At 41.5% G+C, this 17,368-nt stretch overlaps 4 protein-coding genes across 6 annotated transcripts; 3 read left to right on the top strand and 1 right to left on the bottom strand.

Annotated features, from left to right (window-relative positions):
* Positions 1-1,299, top strand: LOC145701436 (uncharacterized). Its single transcript, XM_081778656.1, has 5 exons — positions 1-194; positions 234-410; positions 461-524; positions 563-1,044; positions 1,100-1,299. Exons 1-5 carry the CDS (start codon positions 11-13, stop codon positions 1,297-1,299), a joined length of 1,107 nt encoding a protein of 368 aa, XP_081634782.1. The 5' UTR covers positions 1-10.
* A 439-nt stretch (positions 1,300-1,738) lies between these two features.
* Positions 1,739-5,654, top strand: LOC145705955 (puromycin-sensitive aminopeptidase-like). Of its 3 annotated transcripts, none has more exons than XM_081783462.1 (6): positions 1,739-1,872; positions 2,373-2,636; positions 3,050-4,914; positions 4,959-5,095; positions 5,189-5,314; positions 5,357-5,654. In XM_081783462.1, the coding sequence occupies exons 1-6, from the start codon at positions 1,783-1,785 to the stop codon at positions 5,440-5,442; spliced, it is 2,568 nt and encodes an 855-aa protein (XP_081639588.1). In that variant the 5' UTR covers positions 1,739-1,782; the 3' UTR covers positions 5,443-5,654. The 3 variants fall into 3 exon arrangements, with proteins under 3 accessions (XP_081639588.1, XP_081639587.1, XP_081639585.1); XM_081783461.1 differs by having other exon boundaries at positions 2,373-2,670; positions 3,075-4,914; positions 5,198-5,314; XM_081783459.1 differs by having other exon boundaries at positions 2,373-2,670; positions 3,075-4,914.
* A 13-nt stretch (positions 5,655-5,667) lies between these two features.
* On the top strand, positions 5,668-7,234 carry LOC145705957 (palmitoyltransferase ZDHHC6-like). Its single transcript, XM_081783463.1, has 5 exons — positions 5,668-5,796; positions 5,836-6,114; positions 6,154-6,326; positions 6,466-6,790; positions 6,830-7,234. Exons 1-5 carry the CDS (start codon positions 5,684-5,686, stop codon positions 7,041-7,043), a joined length of 1,104 nt encoding a protein of 367 aa, XP_081639589.1. The 5' UTR covers positions 5,668-5,683; the 3' UTR covers positions 7,044-7,234.
* LOC145701435 (very-long-chain 3-oxoacyl-CoA reductase-like) lies at positions 7,131-8,295 on the bottom strand. The gene is made up of 5 exons (XM_081778655.1): positions 8,026-8,295; positions 7,720-7,960; positions 7,575-7,678; positions 7,415-7,529; positions 7,131-7,373 (listed from the first exon to the last, which is right to left on the bottom strand). Exons 1-5 carry the CDS (start codon positions 8,293-8,295, stop codon positions 7,162-7,164), a joined length of 942 nt encoding a protein of 313 aa, XP_081634781.1. The 3' UTR covers positions 7,131-7,161.
* Between the last annotated feature and the right edge of the window lie 9,073 nt (positions 8,296-17,368).

Genomic DNA, 17,368 nt, shown 5'->3' with positions numbered 1-17,368 from the left:
AAAGAGGAAAATGGAGGTTTTTCAAAGTGAAATAATGAGCTTGAAATGCGTTGACGCAGATTTGGGAAAAGCTTGTGCAGACACATGCCAAGTGAAAATCGACGAATGCCTCGAATTCTGCGATGATCCGAATTGCAACTCGAGATGTCAGGGACAGTGGCTCGACTGTCTTGCTGCTTGTCCTTGTTACTCAGGTGATTCTTCTTTTCCTCCCTTTTTCTAAGCCCCTTTAGGATGTCCTGATGGGTGCGAAAACTGCCCCAATCCAATTTGCCAAGGCCCTTCAGAGCATCTTTTCATCATTGATGTCCGAATGGAGGAGTTCAACAAAGGAATGCATTGGAACTCCGACACGGGAGAAGTCGAGTTCCGGAATTTCGACTACCAAGTCAACCAGGGATTTGACATTGGTGGGAGTGATTCTCTTCCTTGATTTCAAAATGTTGTTTTTTTTTTTCAGAGGATTCTTGTTACGCAATGATGAATGGAGAGCACTGGCTTCTTGGTGGTTGGTTCAATCCAGAGTAAGGAGGAGAAAACAGCCTTGAATTGAAAATTCTAGCGCCGTGGCAAAAATAGAAAATTGCCAGATTTCGCGGCAAGCGTCAACTCTCGAATTTCCTTTTCACGGCGGGATTTTCGGCTCCTGCGCGAGTTTCAGAAACAAAATCTACACCTGCTTCGATGGTCGTGAAAATCGAACTCGCGAATGCATCACTTTTGATGGAAAAACGCAAGAAATCGCGGCCGGCCAAACGACTCGGGGGCACGATTGGTCCGATCTCGTCGTTCATGATGATGAGCTCGTGACCGTTGGTGGCTGCGATGGGGATGGAGAAAACTGCCATGGCGTGACGGAAATTTACGGAAGAGATGATGGCTGGGTTTCTCACAGCTGGGCGGACTTTCCCGTCCATGAGCTGACCAATCATGCGATGGTTTCGGATTCGAAGGGGATCATCATCATCACGGACAGCAGCTACGACAACACGATCTATCACTTGGACTTTCTCCCCAACAATGTTTATCGCTGGGCCACTTTAGGTAACCTTATTGAAAAGAGAGAGAGAGAGTCGCCTTAGTTCTGATCTTTTTGTAGGGCAGCTTCGGGAATCGGCATTTAACGTTTCGGCAACTTCGATTCTCGGCGACGTCTTCATCGGCTACAACAACTTGGAGAGAATCAGAATCGATGAACGAGAAATCAGCGCTACCATCGTCTACGAAACTGGCTTCGAGCTTCGACTCGATCATGCTCCTTTTTTGGCTGTTGATGCAAACTTTTGCAAAGAAGAATAAAAGGGAAATTATTATTTGAGTTTTTTTTTTTTGCATTTTACACAAAAAATTTTCGTCTTTTCTGAAAATAAAAACAACAAATAAGTACTTTAAATCCGAAGCAAGAATTTTATAGCCACCAAAATTTTCGTCATCGATGAAAAAGTGGTCAAAGATGGCGCTAGAGATGCAACAGGGGGATTTCGCTGAAATCGATTCTGCGCCGCCCTGCGATTGGCTGAATTCTGGAAATTTTCTCACAGCGCAGAAAAGAGAAATTCATTTATTAGTTATTGAATTAGTCGCTCTCGTTAAATTTTATTATTGATAATTAAAAAATGAGAAAACTTGACTTTGAAGAGATTAAGTTTCTAGATTTGAAGAAGAGATCCTTATTTTGGCGGGCGTCTTTATCAGATTTGAAAACAGTTTTTCTGACTTTTGCTGAATCGCGTTTTTGGTTTGAAAAACTTACTTTCTCAATTTCAGATTTGAAGATTGAAAATGACGAAAAAAGAGTTTGAGAGATTGCCAAAGCATGTCAAGCCGATTTCCTACGATTTGCACTTGCATCCTAACTTGGAGACTTTCAAGGTAAAAATTATTCGCGCTTATGAATCTTAGAATTTATTGTCATAATGAATAATTAATTAAATTAAATCCGGGAAACCGCTCACGGCTTCGAGCAGAAATGACGAAAAGCCGCAATAAACGCGGCTTATTTTTATTCGAATATGCAAAAAATCGAAAGGCGAGTCAAAAAGAAATTTACTGGGCTAGGTAACCTCTCATAAAACCTTAGCAAGGGCCTGAAATAGCGACTCGTGTCTCGAATTGAGACTCTCAATCAGTTATTTCGGCCCTGACTCAGGTTTTCTACAGAGGTTCCCGAGCCCAGTAAGTTTCTCTTTGACTCGCCTTTCGATTTCGTTTCATATTCAGGAAAAATAAGCCACATTTATCGCGGCTTTTCGTCATTTCCCCTCGAAGCCGCGTGAAGATCTCGAGCCTATTCAACGAAAAGCAACCCATATATGAATCCCTATATAATATTATAAAGGCTCTTTGTCGGGGATTTTATCTGCTACCGATAGTTCGCTGGAAACGTAAAAATCCTGGTCGATGTTTTGGAAGAAACTTCGACGATCAAAATGAACTCGGCGGAGATTGAGTTTACGGACGCGAAAGTCGGCGAAATCGGCGCCACTTGCGCTGCCGACGCCGAGACAGAAACTGTAACGATCACTACTGCTGCGCCTCTTTCTGTTGGAAAGCATTCTGTCGAGATTAACTTTGTGGGAATTCACAATGATGATATGAAGGGATTCTACAGGACGAAGTCGACCAACAAGGACGGAGTTGCAGAGTATTCGCTCGTGACGCAATTTGAAGGATAAGGGTCTCCAGTCGCGAGTTATTATTTCAAGGAAAGAGAATAGAAAAGGCCTACCAGACATCGTGAGCAAACGATCTTCATCATTTTCTCAAGGAGTTATCGTAGTGACCACCTTAAAATTTGGAAGATCGAGAATCTACTTGCTGCTTCGAGTCTTAAAATAAAGGAAGCCGCCCAAAGCGCGGCTTTTTTTATAAAGAAGCTCGAAGCCGCAAGCGGCTTCTCAATTAAGGGTGTCACTATAATAAGCCCAAGAAAATACAAAAGATAGTTAGTTCATGATATTTGGTAGATACTGTCTAAATAGGTTTCTTTCGTTGCCTCGCGTTTTCTTCCTTTTTCAATTTTCTTTGTCAACTCGTAGAAAAGGACGAGTATGGCCTAGCGACCCTTTTCGCAGCTACTGATGCTCGCCGCGCCCTTCCCTGCTGGGACGAGCCTGCCTGGAAGGCCACTTTCAAGGTTCGCCTCACAGTTCCAGAGGCCAAAACAGCGCTTTCGAACATGGACGTCGTCGGCGCGATCAAGAACGAAAACGGGACGATCACTTACGAATACAACGAGACGCCGATCATGTCGACTTACTTGCTCGCTTTCTGCGTCGGCGAATACGATTACGTCGAGGGCAAGACAAAGAGTGGAATCCTCGTTCGAATCTACACCGAAAAGGGCGTCTCGCATCAGGGCAACTTCGCGCTCGAGTGCGGAATCAAATGCTTGGACTTTTACGAAGACTACTTCCAAATCAAGTATCCTCTCCCGAAATGCGACATGATCGCCGTCGCCGATTTCGCCGCTGGAGCGATGGAAAACTGGGGCTTGATTACTTACCGATCCGTTTGCATCCTCTTCGACGAGGAGAAATCGACCCTCCGAACGAAGGAACGAGTCGGCATTGTCGTCGCTCACGAATTGGCGCATCAGTGGTTCGGAAACTTGGTCACGATGGAGTGGTGGACTCATTTGTGGCTCAACGAAGGTTTCGCCACTTTCATGGAGTACCTGGCGATCGACAACTGCTACCCCGACTGGTCGATTTTCGACGAGTTCATCGGCAGCACTTTCTACCGCGCGCTCGACCTCGACGGACTGGACAGCTCCCACGCGATCGAAGTCCCCGTCGGCCACCCTTCCGAAATCGACGAAATCTTCGACACGATCTCTTACTGCAAAGGCGCGAGTGTCATCCGAATGCTGTACGAGTGGATCGGCGACGCTGCTTTCCGAAAAGGCATGAAGCAGTATTTGACCAAGTTTTCGTACAAGAACGCGTTCACTGAGGATCTTTGGGAGTCGCTTTCTGAAGCTTCTGGATTGCCAGTTGGAGATGTCATGTCCGGCTGGACTGGCAGACTTGGCTTTCCTCTCGTTTCCGCCAAGGTCAAGTCCTGGGATGAAAACGGTCTTACAGTAACTCTCACGCAAAAGAAATTCTCCGCAACAAATGGCGCCGTCGACGCTGCTTGCTGGCGAATCCCAATTTCCTACATCAAATCAACCGACAGCAAAATCGAACAAGTTCTGATGTCCGACGCCTCCATCGACGTCGAAATCAAAAACTTGCCAAAAGACGGCTGGGTGAAATTCAACGCCGGCGCCACCGGTTTCTACCAAGTCCACTACGACGAGACGCTTTTCAACGCGATCAAGCCAGTTGTCAAGAATTTGACCCCTCGCGATCGAGTCCAGGTCGAAGCCGATCTATACGCCGCCTGCAAAGCTGGAATCGAGAAATCGTCTCGTTTCCTCGACCTGGCTCGCTGCTACAAAGGCGAAATGGACTACAACGTCTGGAACGACTTCAGCTCGAGCTTGGGCAGCTATCGAAACTTGGCCGAGTCTCTTGGCTGCAAAGAAGAAGCAAAGGCCCTTCTCCGGGAAATCTACTCTCCAACTGCAAGCGCGATCGGCTTCGAAAAGAACGACAAGGACAGCCACTCGACTGGCAATCTCCGATCGCTCGTTTGGGGACAACTGGCCAAGTGCGATCACGAGGAACTGAACGTCTACGCAGCCGAGAACTTTAAGAAAATGGTGGAAGATCCGACTTCGACGCATTTGAATCCAGATATGCAGGGCGTCGTTTTGACCACTGCTGCGCGCCAACAGAAAAGCTTGGACGATTTGATCAAGTTGCACACCGGTTTCCCGATGCAGGAGCAAAAGTCAAGGACCGAAATCGCCATCGGATCAGTTCAGGGAACAGAACTGATGGCCAAAGCGATTGATTACGCTTTCAGGTACAGTTTATTAATTTGCAAATATAATAACCTTGGACATTCAGTGATGCTGTCCGTCAACAAGACATGACTTCATTGTTGACGACGATTTCTGCTTCTTCGTTGGAAGGCCGCGACGCAATTTGGGCGATGTTGCAGAACAAATGGGACTTCTGGAAGAACTTCAAGGGAAGCTTTATGGATGTAGGCTGATAAATTCAAACTCAAGCTTTTGCTAGCACTTTTTTCTTGAAATTATCTTTTTCGTTTTTCGTTTATTGAGCTTATTTATCAGTCTGCTTGGTCGGACGAATGCTGAACAATGCGATCGCTCGATTCGACACCCTCGAAAAAGCGGACGAAATCGAAAAATACTTCAACGATTCGCCAATTGAAACCGCTAGAAGAGCCGTCTCACAAGGTAACCTTTTCCTTCCATCTCTTTCTCATACCCATTTTTCAGCTCTTGAAACGGTTCGGCTAAAGGCAAAGTGGCTCGAGCGAGACGCAGAAGACATCCGCCAGTTCCTGTCTCAATACAAGCAATAGTAAATCACTCAAGAAACTGCCCTAGAAAGCACACTTCAACATCTACATGTAACATTTTTCAAATCTGTCAGTTCCTACTTCTCTTTTGAAAGAAGGTTTTTATTCATGAAAAATTGCTTCATTTTTTCCCTGATTTCCCTGAGTTCAATAACAATAACATGTAACCTTATTTTGCGATATTTACTAAATAAAATCACAAGCTGTCAATGAAAGAATCATACAATAATTGTTTTGAAGAGTAATGACTCTGAAGGATGTTTGGGAATTGGTCAGGAGGTTGATGAGGTTTGGCCCGCTCATGACGATGGCTACAATTGGTATTGTCTGGTGTGGGGGCCTTATCAGCTTGATAACGTAGGAGCTGCAGTAATAACGGATTTCGAGCAGATTCAGATACTTTCCGCCATCGAAAACGATCGCGAACAAAGTCAACTTTCTCTGTTATTTCTGCTGGCTGCCCTTCACCGTCACCAATTTCTTCAAAGCAATCCTCCTCGGCCCTGGCTACGCGCCGAAGGGCTGGAAGCCTAAAGTTCCCGGAGACGAGCAGTTCCTACAATTTTGCCAAGTGTGTCAAGGATTCAAGCCGCCGCGCGCCCATCACTGCCGAAAATGCCAGCGCTGTTGCTTGAAAATGGACCATCATTGCATCTGGCTTAGCCAGTGCGTTGGGTAAGCTTTTCTTCTCTCCCCTTTTTACTGTTATTTCAGTTATCGCAACCAAGCGTCGTTCATGTACTTCTTGTTCGGAGCCGTTTTCGGAGCTCTTCACGGAACATTCCATATCATCTTCTTTTCTTATCAACAACTTTGGGTTAGACTCACTCTTCAGCCGAAGCTAGTCCTGGGGGTTATGATTTCTTCCGGATTCGGAATTGGAACAGGTAGATTTTTGAAAAAAACTCTTGAAATTAGTCTCTCAGCTTTCTTCCGATCCCCGAGGCCGAGTAAGGGGGCTAATCCCTCTTCATTTTTCATTTGAAGCCCAATCCCCTTTCATCATCAAAAACAGTCATTTTTTAGTTATTGCCGTTGGTGTCTTACTGTACTCGCAACTGCAGATTGTTTTCACAAACATGACAGGTATTGAATCGTGGATCGTCGAAAAAGCCAACTGGAGACTAAACGAAGACAAAAAAGATGAAGAAAAAACACAGTTCAATTATCCATATGATTTGGGGCGAAGCGCCAATTTCTGGCAAGTTTTTGGGAAGGACGAAAGAATTGATGGATTTTATTTTCCGGTGAAAGAGGGGTGCAATATTTACAGTCTGACAATCGAGCAGCTTTTGCAGAAGAAGATCAAGGAAGTGAGGAGCGTCCCCTTCAAGTGCATCAAGTCGTACAGGTACTTTTACTGAAGCTTCTCAGCTTATAAAATCTTCAGTGGTCGAAAATGCCCGTTTCTTTCTTTTCCAAAAATCGCAATCTTCACTCCTATCCTCTCCGACCTTTTGCCGATCGAAGAAGGAGACGACATAATCATCACTCGCGGGAAAAAGCACTGGTACTACGGATACAAAGCCGGGAACAAGGAAACTCGGGGGTTCATGCCAAAAACTGCGCTTCAACCTGTCGAAGAGCCAAAAAAGGAACTTTAATTTGTTCTAGCTTCTGAATCACTCTTTTTTCTTCACTGTATATTTGGAAAAGACTTATCATATCTTAAATTAAAGCCAAGGTTTTCTCCTAAAAATTTATTCTGTAGAAAACGAAATGTTATTCGGACAAATCAGTGAGCATTTTCAAGCCTCTGCTATCAAAGTGCATGACCATATAATTGACAAACTGTTCGAAAAACCACGATCCACCAGACTCATTCTTTCCAGTTCCAACCGTTTTGATCGCGGAAGCAAACCAGGTCTCAACTTTCGGGAAGACGATATCTTTCAGCCTCTCCATCGTGTTTTCGTATCCCTTCTTCTTGATCCCTTCGAACAATAGTTATGAGTTTGGAGCAAAGTTGTAGTACCTTTAGTGAGGAAGGTTGTCAAACTTGTCCTAATAAAAGCGGGGTAGAAGACATGATGAATGATTCCGGTTTTCGATGTTGGATAGAGTTGCTCAATCGATCTCGAGAAGTTGATCTGAATAACAGGTTGAACAGACCGAGAACTCTTTACTAAACGTACCACATGAGACTTGGTTCCAGCATAAATAGGATTTGCATCCAAAGCAGTCAGCCCAGCAGAAGAACCCATGTGCATCAAGACGCCCTTCTTTCTCTCAAGCATCCCTTAGAAAATACTCCAAAAAATATTTTTCCTGATAAAATACCTGGCAGAACCATGCGGGTCATCAAGACAGGAACCTCCGCGTTCAAAGTCATAATCTTGGTAACTTTGGAAGGAGTCGATCCAGCGTAGTTCCAGAAGGCTTTCTTTTCTTCGGACATTCCTGCGTTGTTGAAGAGAATACTGATCTTCTGCTTGAGCATTTCTTTCTCGAAAGAAGCGTATACTTCTGGCTCGTGCAGGGTGGTGAGGTCCATGACTTTGGTGATGAGAGAAATCGAATACTAAAAAATTTTCATTTTACTTGAAAATTGAAGCGATTTTGCATCTTTCGAGGCGAAAAACTTACATTTTCTTTGATTTCCTTTGCCGTTTCGTTCAATTTCTTCTCGTTGAAATCAACAAGGATCAAGTTGATGCCCCTCTTCGCGAAATACAACGCACACTGTCTTCCAATCCCCTCAGCACCGCCGGTAATCAAAGCATATCCATCCTCAGCGACGCTTTTGAAGTCGAAGTCTCTAGCGTAATAATACAACGAGAAAATCTTCCATTGATTGTACAAAAATTTCGCGACAACGAGACCGCCCAAAATCTGTAAAAAGGTCAAAAATTCCATAACCGGGTTATTTATTTTTCTTGCTTGTTTTTTGCTGCTTTTATGGACGGAGACAAATAAAAATTACATAAGTGGTCTATTTCAAGGACGCGCTGTACAGGTCATATTTGGAAAAATCGCTGAATGATGGTGGTGCCACCATTTTTTGGCATGGAAAGTTCCGCTGGCGAAAAATGATTTGGTAATTGCATGGAAAATAAACAATCATGTTCATCTTGAATACAGAGACTCTGAACTTTGTACTGACTATATGACTCAAATTTATGGTAAAACCATCAAGAGTTTCTATTATTATAAGAGCTTCTCGATATTGACGATAATTAGGCCATCACTTCTTCCCGTGTTTTAAAGACTCGAACGCCTAAATCAGTTCGAAAAGCTCACCATCAATAAAATAGAAGGATAAAATTTTGTTGATATAATTTGGCGCGAAAATCTCGAAGGAATCGATTTTTATTTTTTGAAAATGAACAAAATGTGACAATAAGAGATGCACAGATGATTCATTTATTGAATTTGTAATGAAAATAAAAATGAGGGAAAAGCTAAAAATTATTTCTTCTAATTGTTTTTCGATCGTTTTTTAGACGCAATAATTAGCGGGAACTTCAAAAAGAACAGGAATATAAGTTTCGTCAGCATTTCCGATGACTCGTTGATTGATCAGTCGATCTCCATCGAAATCCAGTCGTTCGATTGAGAAACTTCCGAAGCCAGGGACGATGAAAATTGAGTTATCGACCATAATTGCAGATCCAGAAGAGCAGGCCTTAATTTAAATCAAAATCTATGGCAGTTTAAGAAACTTACGTGATGGAGATCACCGATTTGTTCCCAAATGTCGTTTTCAAGAAGCCAAATTGCTTTTTGTCCTTCAAAATTATGATTCCATCCCACGGCGAGCAAAAGACTTCCACTTGGAAGGCCCATCAAAACATGATATCTTATGAAACTATAATAGTTATAATAAATTAATTATTTTTTTTTTCATTACTCTTTCGGGAAATCAGGTAAACTTGTCCAGCCCGACGAACCAAGGGTCTCCACTTTATTCCTTCCATCGCGGTACAAGCCTCCGACAGTAGTCGGTTTTCCTTGATAGAAGCCGAGTCTTCCTCCCCAATGAGTATAATCTGAAGAGAATCTCTCGAATGAATATTCTCCCCCGAAAACTTCACATCTGTTGCTGTCGTCACAATCAAAGCAAATTAAAGCTTTTTGTCCATCATCCACCGTAAGCGCCGCAGAGCCATACGAAAATCTATTGATCAATCGAGTTTGCTGTTCTGTCCAAGTGCAGCCTTCCAGTTTCGCGATCTAGACTCAATTATTTTCAAAATTATAAATTTACTTACTTTTTGTTTATCCTTCCATCCTCCAAAAATGAAAAGCTTGTTTTTGACAACAGCATGTGGGGCCCATTGATGATAGTCATTGCTCGGAGCCACAATCGTCGCGTTTTTCCTTGTTTTTCCATCCAAAGAAATCGAAAATGCATCTTCCAAGTAATCGTTCATAACCAAAATTGCCTTTTCATAAAAGTAGAAATTTTTGATTTCCGCGCGATCATCAAATTTGAAGATCCGCATCTTTTTTGTCTTCAAATTTTCAAAGCCGCTTATTTTCATTTTCGATAGTTCTCTGTTTTTCTTTTTATTCTTTTTTGGATCATTTTTGTCGATAAAGCAAAGCGTTTATTTTTTATTTAACCTTTCCTCGGTAATTTTTAAAGAAGTTTCCATTGAACTCGATGAGTTGAAATGAAATTCTAATTTCGACAATTGAGTGATTTTCGTTTCCAAAAACGAGCGAGCTTCGAAATAATCAGAATCAATCCAAACAGAATTATTTGAATAAACTCCAAAACTGAGAAAAGTCGATCCATCAAAAAAACTCGATTCAAGTATTTTAATTTCTTCGAAAATGCGCGATTTTTGCGGAAAGTATATTTCGAATTGAAAATATTCATGTTCATTGAATTTCATCTCCACTGTTGAAATGTGATTTAATTCTGCTGGAGAAGTAAAGAATTGATCCGGAATGATTGTTCTGAAAACAACTATTGGTGGAAATTCTCTTTGAGCAGCGGCATTTCTCGCGAAAGCTGGAAAAACATCGTCGTGGAAGGCAAAATTCGGGTTACTTGTCACGTGCATTTGATTATCGGACTTTTGTTGAACAAATTCAATCTCGATCAGATCTTTTGCAGGAATTTGCAATTTGATACTAACTTGGTACAGTAAAACTTAGCCAACGACTTCATTGGAAAAGGTAAAATCCTTTCCGAAAAGAAACTTGATTTCAAAAGAAACATCAAAAACGTAATTTTGAACAAAGATTCTGTCATCGTTGACGATTCCGTTTCCAAAATACTCGCACTCATCCTTGTTGTTTCCTTTTGAATCTGTATAGTTTGGATCATCGGAAGCAAACATTGTCGAAAAACAGACAGAATTTTGACGTTTCCCTTCGTATTCAACCAATGAACCGATCCATTCGCGACCGAGAGTCACAAATTTGCCCTCAACCTCCAGCAACACAGAAAACAGTGTGTTTGAGAGCTTTATACTCCTTGTGACAAGAATCAAAATCAGACGCCCCAAATCGGTCTTATTTGAATTCAAACTTTTCAACTTGAAAAAAAACAAAGCACCATGTATTTAAATGCTTTTGATTTTCTTAAATTTTGAACCCATTTCAAAGGAAGAACATGGACTGGATCCAAATCCCTCAATTCTCGTGGTATTTGTATCTCGCCCTTTCTCCATCCTTTCTCAAGCTCTTCGTCTCTTCTTATTCTATTGAGGGCCTTTGTCGTCGACAACTTGATGTAAAAGTCGCCCATTCGAACACTCATCAAATAGAAAACTCCTTTGAAACTTGCCGAAGATACTTTCGCGTTGAAATGGTTGCTTGCGATGTAACCCTGAGCTTCTTCGAATCGCTTCAAATTATAGTCGGGAGCGTAGTAGAAGCATTTTTCGTCCCTGCTTGTTGGACGGCTTTAAACGGTCAAAATTCGTAGCTTTATAGACTATGAATAATAAAAATATAACACAAAAAAACAAGTTAAATGAACAATTGACGAGAAACGACCATTTTCAAATGACAACGACTGGGTACAGTTTGATTTCGTTCTCTCGATGGCGAATTTCAATTTGATGAGCTCCAATCGAAGACCCAAAGTGAAAGACGAAAAAACCTCTTAAAAAAAGAAGTAAAGCCAAATAAACATTAATAGCTCACATGTTTTCACGCCGATTCGAAATCAAGATCGAATCGGTTCCGGCTTCCTTAACTCTGAGCAAGTTTCCAAGAGCATCAACGAGATAATGCTCCCCACTAAGAAAAGTGGCACCGATTGACTTTCACGTTTTTGTCATATTAATAATTTTGAGATGAAAGAAATTCTCCGAAAAAACGTTCATAAGATAGCAGAGAATCCCAACCATTCAGTCGTTGAGAGTTGCCGTCAATATCGGCAAAGAGAACAGGGAATTTTTCCTTTTCAACGCTCTTTCGATCCTCCAAACGATCTGTTATAAGCTGAATATCACCATTTGAGCCTGTTGTCGTTGAGTTTGAAATATCGACGTTCCTCGACTTGTTTTCCAAATCAAAAACAGGAATTAATTTTTGCCTCGACTCAAACTTCTCGCATTCGTAAAATGGACAAGGACATCCTTTTGGGCAGTATTCCTCGAATGGGCAGACTTTTCCAGCCGCTTCGGAAGCTCTAGTCAGTTGAAAACACATCGATTCGCAAGGCGAGATCGGCTTTGTCCTTCTTGATTGCAAGACAAGCGTTTCGGAGCAGAGATGGCGGCAGATCTTCTGGTCGTAAAACTGTTTCTTCTGACAGCGAAGGAGATTGACTTCGTTCTCTTCTTCGGAAAAGTCAAGCGGCGTCGCTTTGGCATTTTCGATCTGAGATACCGGTTCCGGGAGTATAAATTCTTGCGTTTCGAAACATTGCTTCATCAAATGTCCGCAGATATCCATTTCGGCGATCCGAACGCATTCCTTGTAATTTCGATTGCAAGTCGAAGTCAGAAAAGTCGTCACCGCGCGAGATTTTTCAAGAGAATGCACATTCGCTAGAAAAAAAATTCGATCAATTATAATTTCATGAAAAGTACCAAGAAGCATGACAGTAATCCAAAACAGGGTGCCAGAACTGAGATAGGAGCCCATTTGAAGCATGGTCGAAAATCCGTGCTTGGCAAAGCTCAACTGCGCGGCCGCTTTTTTCTTCCATGTTTTCTCCTTTTTCAAATCTCGCTTTCGAGTGTGAATGCTTCGAGTTGTCAACACTTCTTCGGGAAATAAATAAACTTTTTCCCCTGATTTTCTCAAAACACCGATGCAGTCGCAATCAAGACACTTTGAAAATAAGTCTCTTTCCTAACCAAAGTCTATTTACCTGAACTTTTGTCCGAAAAATCGGATTCTCCGTTCTCTCGTCGACTTCTTCGATAACCATAGCGATTGATCTCTGAAAGAGAAAAAGCTATTCTGAGGAAAAACCGAAAGAGCGTTCGCTTATGAGAACCGTCTTCACGAGTATTTGTCTGACAGTTGGACAGCTTGAGCTCCGTTTTCGTTCCTTTCTGAATGTCACTAGCCTTACTTTGCTCTTTTCAGAGCCGTTATTTTTGGTTCGATTCAATTAAATTCAGAAAAGAGCACTGCTTTTTTTAAGATAACCAGATCAAAATTCTTGAAATCAATGAATAAGATATTTATTTCAAGCAACAAGAATGGGAATAGGATGAGATTCTTCAAGCGAGTCGGAGATTTTTGAGTTTTCTTTTGAAATTTCTCGCATTTCTGGCTCGTTTTTGTCTTCTCCCGCTCCATCATTTTTACAAGCTCGAATTTCTTCTCGCCCTTCGCATTTTTGACCCCACTGGCGAATCGTTCCCTAAATTTTCGGACCCTTTTAATCGATCTCTGAAAAAATCCGTCGTTTTCTCCGTTGTCTTCAACTTGACTGAACCCTTCCACAAAGTTCTTCGCCCTGCTATTGGCTATCTTGACAGTGGGCTTCACCTTCTTTATATTCGGCATCAAAATGCCTGCTCCAAGCTCAAGTAGCGTTTTCTTCACCTTGTTCGGAAACAATACGATTCCGTCGATCGTTTTCATCACTGTTCCGACAGCGTGGCATTCGAGGCATCTTACATTAGCCAACTCATTCGATTTCGGGCCTTTTTGAGCGGTATTCTTTTTCGTTGGACTTTTAGACCTCTTAGCTTCGGCTGGCAAAGGGTCATTTTTACTCGTCATTCTTTCCTTTTTTTGCCGCTTTCGTGGCAAATCATTGATCGTCGGTCGAATTTCCTCATCAGCAGTTTTCTTTTTCTGTCGACCTTTCGGTTTCTTAATTTTAGGCGATGGCGTCTCTTCGACGGGGCGAATCTCTTCCTCGACTCTCGATTTCATTTCGAAAATCGAATCAAAGTCGACTCTGAAAGTGAACAAAATCAACTCCTGCCGCTTGTTAAATAGCTAATTTTAATCTTCTGAAGAGCTCCCCTAGTCGGTGTTATTTAGCGAGAGAACTCTGGCTTGGATTATTTGACTCTAGCTTGGCATTCACGTCATTGCCGAAGCGAAGATCCAAATCTGACGGGAAACCTTCGGAACTATTCTGCATGCAGAATTGTTCTGCAAAATGCAGAATAGTTTCGTCGACAAATGGGCTATTTTCCGACGAAATAATTCTGCATGCAGAATAGTTCTGCATATAAGAAAAACGACTTTTTATCAAAGGAGGCGCGAGAGTAGAGAAAGTTGGCCACCTTCAAAAATGAGTTCCCTACCAGAATTTGCGCGCAAGGGCCGTAGGCCCGCTGCGCAGGGTTCGGTAATTTGAGCTCAAGCTAAAACTCATTTTGGCTAGACGCTCAAATTTCCTCAAATTGAGAACTCAAAGTGACTTGAGAAATCATTTTGAGAAGATTTGAGATTTTGAGAGTTTTGAGTTTTTGGGAGATTTGAGAGTTTTGAGTTTTCAAAACTCAAATTAAGCGAGCGCTTCCTTGATTGGCTCATGGATCGCCAGAATTGATTTCTCATCTCTGAGTTCTCAAAACTCAAATTAAAAAACGTGAGTCTCAAGCTTTGTTTCCCTGAGTTTTAGCGTGAGCTCAAATTACCGAACCCTGCCGCTGCGTGCTTCCAAACAGTGAAATTTTGTATCTAAATGAAGATCTTCTTTTCAACACAATGAAGAATAGTTCTGCACTTGTGCAGAATAGTTTTGTATTTTGCAGAATAGTTCTGCGAAACGCAGAATTGTTCTACTTTTTGCAGAATAGCTCTATTTCTTGCAGAATAGTTCTGCATGCAGAATAGTTTCGACCCCCTCCCAATCTGACGGATTATTTCTGCTCTTTCGGCGACGAAGAAACGCGATGAGAATTTAGAACTCCAGAGATGAAAATACTTTTTCTCGATATTTTTTCTCAATGGTAGCAGATCAAAACTCTATCAAAAATCTAAATTTTATCTATATAATATAGTATTGCACAGGTGCGCGTCGATCGCTAAAGTTAAAAATGATTCAGGCCTTGAGTTATTGTCTGTTTTTCTTTGTTTGTTTTTTTAATGAAGATTTATTTTAAAGGATTTATTTCTGCCTTTATTGCTCCATTTTATGGGTCCATGATGGGTCCGGAATTTGAAACTAATAATCTACTGTTAAGTATGATAATCAATAAAAAACCAAGAAGAAATAAATTTTTATTTTTTGAAAAAAAATAAATGGCAATAAGAGATGTACAGATGAATGATTAATTTAATTTTTTATAAAAATAATACGAGGGAAACCCTTCAAATAATCTCTTCTTTTTCTTTGCACTTTTATCGTTTTTCAGACGCAATAGTTCGCGGGAACTTCAAGAAGAACTGGAAACAAACTTTCGTCAGTTTTTCTAATGACTCGTTGACTGGTTAATCGATCTCCGTCGAAATCCAGTCGTTCGATTGCAAAAGGATCGCCGTAGCCAGGGACGATGAAAATTGAGTTTTCGATCATTATTGCAGATGCAGAAGAACAAGCCTTGATTCGAATCAAAATCTTTGACAGCTTTAGAAACTTACGTTTGTAAGATTGCCGATTTGTTCCCAAATGTCGTTTTCAAGAAGCCAAATTGCTTTTTGGTCTTCATGATTATCACCCAATCCCCGGCGAGCAAAAGACTTCCACTTGGAAGGCCCATCAAAATATGATATTTCTTTGCACTTAAATAATTTTAATAAATTAATGATTTTTTTCAATACGTTTTCGGGGAATCAGGTAAACTTTTCCAGCCCGAAGAGCCAAGCGTCTCCACTTTATTCCACCCATCGCGGTGGAAACTTCCGACAGTAGTCGGCTTTCCTTGATAGAAGCCGATTTCTCCTGCCCAATGTGGATATTTTGGAGTAAAAGTTTCGGTGGAAATTTCTCCCCGAAAACTTCACATCGATTTGCATCTTCGTAATCAAAGCAAATTAATGCTTTTCGTCCATCTTCGATCGAAAGCGCCGCAGAGCCAGACAAAAATTTGTTGATCAATTGAGTTGACTGCTCTGTCCAAGTGCAGCCTTCCAGTTTCGCGATCTTGACTCCATTATTCTCAAAGTTCAAAATTTTCTTACTTTCCGATAATCCGTGGATCCTCCGAAAATATAGAGCTCGTTTTTGACAAGAGCATGTGGAGCCCAGTCAAGATAGTTATTGCTCGGAGCCATAATTACCGCGTTATTCCTTTTTATTCCATCGATTGAAATTGATAATGCTCTTTCCAAGTCATTACCCATAACTAGGGCCAACGAGCAAAAATCAACCCCAAGAACCTGTTAGCCTTACGCCGCCAAACTCGAATTTCACCCCCCCCCGCCAAATGTGCCATATATCATGATATATGGCACATTTCAGTGTATTCGATGTGCCAAATATGGCACAACTCAAAAAAGTCGGCTGGCGATGTTGGAAACAGGTAATTTTTTGTCATGCTTCCAAATGTTAGACATTTGACATTAGAGGATATCAGACGACATCAAATGACATCAGATTGATGTCGGAAATGTTTATCTTTCTCTTATAAGAGAAAATTCCTTACAATGCATTTTCGGCGGAAAAAGTCCGGGGTGGCGGGCGGCTTCGTTCGCAAAGGCCATTTTGCGAACGGCGTTCGCAAATTACGAACGGCGTTCGGAAAATCGAAAAATTTTTGGCCGAAAATCGTTCACAACTTTTTCAAAATGTGTCCCAGCGGTAGAAAAAGACTGCTCCTGCCAAGCCAATGAGTTCTCTCCAAGAAAATGCGCGAAGCGCACACTTACGGCAAGATTTTTCGTTGCGAACGGCGTTCGCAAGATTACGAACGAGTTACGCCGAAATCAACGGAGAAACGGAGAAACGCCGCCGAAATCAAAAGCAATTCTTAATTAGAGGCTACGCTAATCAAGTTCAACGAGACATTGAGAATTCAATAAAGAAGCTGAAGTCGAAATCAAGGAGCAAGACAAAGACCTGGATACTGAACTGACACTTGAAGAAGCTGAAGCTTAACTTTTGGAAAAAAAACGAAAAGGATGCATGTTACGTTGAGTGCTAATTTATTTTATTCCATATTCTCCCTTTAAAAATATTTATTTACTTAAAATATGTTGAAAATTTAATTCTCGTGTCCAGCTTCAATTATCTCAAAATGCGGCTCGAGCGCGAATTTCAAACTACGGGGCGCCTCGCTCTGCATCACCCTCAGTACCCAGATTACCGATTCTTATCGGCTTATTGTTGATTTTCATACCACCCCATGAGCGAAGTTTTGTAGAGAATTGTCTGGGCTTTCATCTAAATGAAATTTTATTTCAAATGAAAGTTCTTAATTTTGAATTTTTTATCGTCGGCCCTACCCATAACCAAAATTGCCTTTTCATAAGATAAATGAAAATTCTTGATTTCTGCGCGATGATCAAACTTGAAGATCCGCATCTTTTTACTATTCAAATTTTGAAGACCACTCATTTTCATATTCCATAGTTCTTGGTTTTTCTTTTGACTCTTTTTCTGGTTCAT

The sequence above is a fragment of the Oikopleura dioica genome, chromosome PAR (assembly GCF_907165135.1).
Source record: "Oikopleura dioica chromosome PAR, OKI2018_I68_1.0, whole genome shotgun sequence".
In the NCBI taxonomy this organism is placed as follows: Eukaryota; Metazoa; Chordata; class Appendicularia; order Copelata; family Oikopleuridae; genus Oikopleura; species Oikopleura dioica.
The sequence above is the reverse complement of the archived record's forward strand: the minus strand, read 5'-3'. Positions and strand labels throughout refer to the sequence as shown.